At 34.7% G+C, this 7218-nt stretch overlaps 2 protein-coding genes across 2 annotated transcripts; one reads left to right on the forward strand and one right to left on the reverse strand.

Annotated features, from left to right (window-relative positions):
* Positions 1–863: 863 nt before the first annotated feature.
* LOC130740525 (uncharacterized) lies at positions 864–1811 on the forward strand. The gene is made up of 3 exons (XM_057593174.1): positions 864–1078; positions 1232–1394; positions 1491–1811. The coding sequence occupies exons 1-3, from the start codon at positions 954–956 to the stop codon at positions 1611–1613; spliced, it is 411 nt and encodes a 136-aa protein (XP_057449157.1). The 5' UTR covers positions 864–953; the 3' UTR covers positions 1614–1811.
* Positions 1812–2476: 665 nt separating this feature from the next.
* On the reverse strand, positions 2477–6904 carry LOC130740524 (ubiquitin-conjugating enzyme E2 7). The gene is made up of 6 exons (XM_057593172.1): positions 6684–6904; positions 6492–6594; positions 5795–5892; positions 5620–5720; positions 3745–3822; positions 2477–2881 (listed from the first exon to the last, which is right to left on the reverse strand). The coding sequence occupies exons 1-6, from the start codon at positions 6727–6729 to the stop codon at positions 2804–2806; spliced, it is 504 nt and encodes a 167-aa protein (XP_057449155.1). The 5' UTR covers positions 6730–6904; the 3' UTR covers positions 2477–2803.
* Positions 6905–7218: the final 314 nt, after the last annotated feature.

Consider the following 7218-nt stretch of genomic DNA (forward strand, 5'->3'; position numbering starts at 1 on the left):
TTTATAAAAAAATTTGTGCTTATAAAAATTTGCACATTTAAGACATTTTTTTATTTATTTTCTATGCAATAATAGAAAGCATATGAGAATATGATTGTAGAATATGAATGGTTGTTGTAACATCATTAGGTAATTTAAAGTGGGATGTTAAAGGTTTATTTTTTTTAACTTCTTATAAATTAATTTCTTAAATGTATGTAACTCCTAAATTGCCTTAATTTTTTTAACTTCTCATAATTCACTATTAGGCACTTTTTTTTTGGCAAATCATTATTAGGCACTTTGATAAATCAAATGCTTGTGAATCAACGGTTGAGATTCAATCCAAGAGAAATAAATTACTTTTTTACTAAAATACTCATGCCAAACTTTCATAGTTTTTAAAATTAATTGTTGAATGACTGGTTTGCCCCAAGGTTGCACAAACTCTCCCTTTATATAGTTTATAGATAGATACATTATAAAAAATTTATACTAATTTAAAATTTTATTTCTTAACATTGTATATTTTTAAATTATTTAATATTTAATACATTATATGTATGTATTCAAGTTTAACCACAATTTGACTATGGCTGAATATTATTGAACCATAAACTAAGTACCTCCACCGATTCAATTACATGTTTTGAGAGCATCCACCATAATAATCAACGTACTTATCTCACACTTCTCTTTTTCTTTTTTTCCTGACATCCCCTGATCTGTTTGTTCTCAGTAAAAAACATTGAAGCTAAGTAACAAGTAAGGGCATGCATGAACTCCACGTGTGACACCTGATAAATTGCCACATGCACATGAAATTGACTCGCTCCGGCTTTGAAGATCAAATTAAACTGCAACAGAACAGAGGATGTGAAATTGTGAATGTGAAGAGGAGAGGAAAGAGTATCAATCGATAATCATAGCATATATCAAACACTTATCTTGTGTGAAATCAATATCATCGATCAATGGCTTCCAATCTCAACCCTGCGTTTGCGTACACGGTGCTTTATGTAAAAGATGTAGCCCAATCTGTAGATTTCTATGCCAAAGCATTTGGCTATTCTGTTCGTCGCTTAGACGACTCTCACAGGTTAGTATTTAATTATTCAGTTTTATTTAATTACCTATAATTTCATTTCATTCTCCTCTTCAAATCCAAATCACAATATTGAGTTAGTGTAACTAATTATCATGGATCAAACACTAGTTTATTTATTTTTCAATGATGGTGTTGCCTAATTAGATGGGGAGAGTTGGAAAGTGGTAACACAACCATTGCTTTCACTCCAATGATCCAACATGAGACCAATGATCTCACAGGTGCGGTCCATGCCACTCAATCTCCTCGAGAAAGACCACAGCTCGAGGTTTGTTTTGTTTACCATGATGTTGATGCTGCTTACAAGGTTCGTACCTACCTATATCATTTATTGGTTTGTTAATTCTGTTGAATCTTGATCTTATCATGGTTGGTTATATTGAGTTTGGATTTAATGGATCAGAGGGCGGTGGAGAATGGAGCGGTGGCGGTGAGCGAGCCTGAGCTCAAGGAGTGGGGCCAGAAGGTAGGGTATGTCAGAGATATTGACGGCAACGTCATCAGAATGGGAAGCCATGTCAAATAGGAACATATATATTTCATTCATATGCTGTGTGATGCCTGTTTATGGTTCTGTTTAAGTATAAACAAGATCACTGTACTGTGTGAACTGCTGTACTTGTGGTAAAAAATGATGATCACTACTAGAATAAAATTATCAACTGCATGCTGTCATGAAGGAATCAACTCTCCTTGCATGTGTGTAAACAGCTGTATTGTGCATACACCTATAATTCATTGATTGTTGTTGCATATTCGAAGTTTTATAGAGAATTAGAGATGTGATGCAAAAGTGATAATCATAACTTTTATCAACTCACTATATATTTTTCATCATTTGATCACTCTTGGCCGCATGAAGCCATTGAACACCAACACAAATGGAGTGCTATCCATAGAACTAGCTATATTCGGACATCTATTATCAAATGCTTCAAATGATCGTCTGAGAGAATAAAAATTCATTCATGTTGTATGTATCCTAATACACATTAAGTTCATATTTTAATATATGGTAGAAAAATGCTCTTGATTTTGGTTCATCGTGTGTATCTAAGTGTGTATTTGGAAAAGATTGATGGCTAAACTCACACATATACCATAATGGTGAGTTGCTTTGGGAAGCTATACGCCATTTTGAACTCCCAAACTCAGCCAAAAACGAATTCTAAGCCAGACGAAACCTAAATATCAAGTCACCTGGGATCCTACAGCGAGTTTGCTACTTGCCTCTTAACAAAGTTTCTTAGCATGAGACTCAAACAAGGGCTAACAGCGATATGATATTCCAACCAAAAGAGCAGAATTCTCGAGAGATCTATAAATTACACCACTAAATGTACTTATTTCGTGGTGAAAACTCAGCCTTTGAGAGCTTGTGCCGCAAAATGCAGAATCAGAAATCATTATATTCAGCCAAAAGAAAATGAGGAGAAAGGAACAAATGGCCAAAACGTTTGTTTAATATTCAGCCAATAGAAAGAACAAAAGTAAATTTCCAATAAACTAGTCAAAACCAAAAGCCAAAACACTTTAATACAGTTTGTTTCCAAGTCATGACAAATGGCCATGCAGAGAAGATCATGGAACTGAAGAAAGCAATGTGGACAGCTTCCAACGCCATTCTTACAAGGTAATAGGTGAACGTTCCATTACACATAACTTACATGTCCCCTCCAGTTCACAAAAGCAGGATGTGGTGGAACAGGTGACAAATCACAACATTTCTTGTGATCTCCTTACACATCTGCTAACCTTTTTCTTGAAATCATCTCTTCTGTCTCTCCACTCTTTCTGCAAAAACAGATTATATAGGTAGGTATTAGAACAAACTCACAGGCAGAAGAGATCAAGATTGAAGCACTTTATACTCACACAACCCAAAAAGAAAAATGACAATTACATTACATGCTAGCTTTTATAGTATAAAAAGGACATCAAAGAAGGCATCTGGATAGGTACAAAACAAAGTTTGCAAATTGCTTGAAGTTGATATTATAAAATGAATACTTGATAAATGTGTAGACATAACAATACATGTAAACTACACGAAACAATATCAGATTTTCTCTGCCCCTGTACAAAATTCAGGATTTTGCTTAGACCAGCAAAGTGTATTTAGCATTTAGCAACTAGTGGAACCAACAAGGCGTTGGTCTAGTGGTAGGCAAGCTAGATTCTCATAAGGATGAAAACACAACTTCGAGCCTCGGGAGAGTCATCATTTGGGAGGGGACTAGCACAGTTTCGGAACAGATTTTCATTAGGCAAAGACCAAAAAAGGAAAACATCCACATCCGTAAAGAAGAAACTCTCTCTTGTACACTTCTTGCACAAGCCCACGGTTTCATGCGATATCTCAGCATCAAATCACTCACATCCATTAGCAATTAGCTCATGTTATCTAGGGACATATGTTGAATCCCCGCTGACATAATTAGAGCATATACAAGATCAAAGCAAACTAGGGGAAAATAATCAAGAGTCCATGAAATAAAAACCATTCACTGCAATTAGCAGTCCATGACAAAAAAATTCTGTATGTTGTGACAAAGTCTGGTTTGCATTTTCTTCTCTTGGATACAAATAAGTACCATACAACAGGTAGGTTTCAGTAAAACAATTAAGGTATAACAAAGAATAATTATCAAACTTACCGCAGCTTCAACATTGGCAGGAGATTCATCATTAGGACTGGAAAGCATGGATATGATACTCAATACTATACTCTCTACCTGCAAAATAACATGTAATGTATTATCACTTATTGCCAGATAGGATTCAAAATAGCTCATATCTTCACAAGTAGCAAGTATATAAATCAATAATGGTGGACAAGCAAAGGCATACAATTTCCAAAGGACATCCAACGACACTATTAATGGCAAACCGCAAACCAACCTTGAAATTTTTAACACTCCAAATTAGTTATAAGACATTTGAAGTCTTCAATAACATTTTAAAGCTATTTCTGTTTGATAATATTGTGCTGAAGAGATCTTGATTGAACCTTAGTCTTTCACTTTATGGCTCTACAAACCTTCATAAACATAATAGACTCAAAACTAATGAGCCTTTCACTCTGCCTACATTTAGAAGCTAATGAGAAATATGATAGTTATAAGTTGGTGCTGTAACCGGGTCTCTTGGATATAGTTGGCAGTGATCTCTTTGCTGTTTTCTATTTGTTTGATGTATTGTGTTTAATTGAGTCCCAATGTCGAGTTGAGCTCTATTTTTGTTGGGTTTGTGTGATGTTTGCCACACCTAGGTCCCCGATAGATGCTCTTCTCGTAGGTTTTAGGTGTTTATTCGCCGGGTAGAAGTCTTAGGACTTTCTTTGTTGCATTGTGGACTATTCACACGTTGTATGTTATCTGTACTATCAACTTTATATTATATCTATCTATATATATATATATATATATATATATATATATATATATATATATATATATATATATATATTCTGCTTTCAAAAAAAAAAGTTATAACTCCAAAATGAGAAACTCACAATTAGCAAATCCAGCAAATTACATTTTCTTTAATCCGGCAAATTATAGAATTGATAGCTTCATGTGTAGAGCCATTAATCTTACAGCACTAGTCTCCAACATCTATAGTAGTGCTTGAAATTTGTAATACGTACTTTATCCATTTATGAAATGAGAGAAAAAAAAAGTTTTGATACTTCCTTGCAGCATCTTCAAGATCAACTTTATTCAACCATTGATTTAGGATACATTTGATGCAGTGAGGAAGAAAACAAACAAAACAGAACAGTATGAGTGGTTGAGTCACAACATAACTTTTGTTCTATCAATTGTTTGGTAGTCAATACAGAGGGCAAACAGCTTCAAGGAAGCACAAGAGGAATAAACGATGGAGAAAGATTGTGGAGGAATAAAAGGGGGCTCGAGGAAGAGGACTATCAAGAATAGGGGGAAAAGAAGAATATTCTTTACTTTAGAATAATGTGTGGGGGACAATATCAAAAGAAAAAGATTCTCATGGTTTTTAAATATTCTTTACTTTTGCATAATGTGTGAAGGATAAAAATCACAACATGCTGTCCCGTGTTTGTGAAGTAACAAATCTTAAGACTTCTGTTCTGTACATCATCTTTTCCATTGTTTTGTCTCACAGCCAATTTCTAAAATCAAACATAGAACAAGTGTTTTTGTTCTGTCCAATCAATCATTTCTTAGTAAATCAAACATACACTTGAGGTATTGATATTATCTCCATCTATTTTAAAATGGGGAAGGAAAGGAGGAAGCATGGAAAGGATATGTTTAAATGTTTTAACTTGATTATTAAACAAGGGCACAGGGGATTTGTAAGGATTAAAGAGAAACTATAATGCTACCATCCACCACTAAGTTAATTTTTAGTAAATAATATCAATATCAAAGTCAGGCTACAGGTTTCAAAGTGCAGAGTGAAATTACCCTTCCCAGTACCCCACATTTCCAAAGTACTGTATAGAAAAAGAGATAAAAGTAAAATTCTAGCTTCATATTTTCACGTACTGTATGAACAGGCGTCCAGCGCTCACTAGCAAGCTCGTAACCATTTGGATCATCACCAGGAGGATGAAGGATTGATATGCAAACCCGGCCATCAGTATATACTGCAAATTGAAAAGCAAACTTAATTTTCATGTTGTACGAATCAAGAGCAAGATCAAAACGAAGAAAAACCAACCATTGGGGTGCCATATCTCTGAGGTGAATTTCACTGATGGAGGACTATTCGGGTAATTCGACGGAAAACTCATGATGGCATTGAAAAATCCCCCCTCACTGAGAAATCCAACGAATTGCGAACAAAACAGCAGAGAAACGTCAGTAAAATTCCAATTCTACAAAAGGAATTGAAAAAAAAAAAAAACAAGATAACAGCTAGGAAAACTAGAGAAGTAGCAGAATCTGGTCTAATCAAATGAACCAAAACCCAAAATCAATCGCGAGAGAGTTAAACAGCACAATCAATTGCAATGTTGTCAAATCGCGGACCATCGCGGTGAGCTAAAAATCCGCTATTTAGCGGTGAATAGCAAGAATAGCGCGCTATAGTGGGCCATAGCGGCGTCGCGATTAGCCAAAAATCCGCTACGCTAGCTATTTGATAACACTGATCAATTGTTTTCGGAAAACATCACCTTAGACAAGAATATCAGTCAATCAAGTAAAGAAACAACATTAACAAATCCTCATGATTAGGGCAGGCGACAAAACAAAGTCATTAAATCAATAGCCAAAACAAGCAATCATAAACATGAAAAACATTGCCTGGAACCCCCCAAACAAACACAAAAGCAAACAACCAATAAGGAAGAAAACCCAAAACCCAAACATGGAATAGGAAATCCAAAAAAATTTACATGATATTGAATACTCACTAAAGGGTATCTGGGGGTCCAATAATGGTGACGCTCCATTCAAAGATGTTGGTTTCGTCGACCAAACCGGCAGAGAAGCCATCGACGGGGTGTTTGCAAAGATCTGCAAGCAAAAGGGAAAAGGGGGCAATCAGAACATCGCGGAAAATCAACGCTACACGAAATCAAAGACAGGGAAGAAAGAAGGGTTACCTTTGAGCTGCTTTTGAAGGAGAAGGCTGGCCTGTGATGAAGCCATCAAGGTTTCTGGGGATTTTAGCTCCTTCAAAACTTGGATGATTGATTGATTGATTATTTATAAGACAAGAAGAAGCAGAGAATCAAACAAAGAATGAGAGGAAAACAGAAAGATTATTTGGGGTTTGGGTTTTGTTGCCCTTTAATAGAGAGGCTGATTTGGATTGCATCAATTAAACAAGAATAGTTGTTTGCTAGTAGGGTTGATCATTGAAATTCCAATTCAATCAAAACAGAAAATTTGATTTTAAAATATTGAAATCCCAAATAAAAATATCAAAATACATCAATTTTTTTTATTGGATTGGTTTTAAATTTGTTTTTTAAGCTGAATCGATTCAATACAAACATAATATTTACAAATATGTATAGATATAATTACATATATATATATATCATGAAGATATATTTTATTTTACGATAGAGATGTTTAGATATGATAACGATATGAAGAATCATAATTGTTAGAACTAATCTTAAATGGTAACAA

Source organism: Lotus japonicus, chromosome 2 (assembly GCF_012489685.1).
Source record: "Lotus japonicus ecotype B-129 chromosome 2, LjGifu_v1.2".
In the NCBI taxonomy this organism is placed as follows: domain Eukaryota; kingdom Viridiplantae; phylum Streptophyta; class Magnoliopsida; order Fabales; family Fabaceae; genus Lotus; species Lotus japonicus.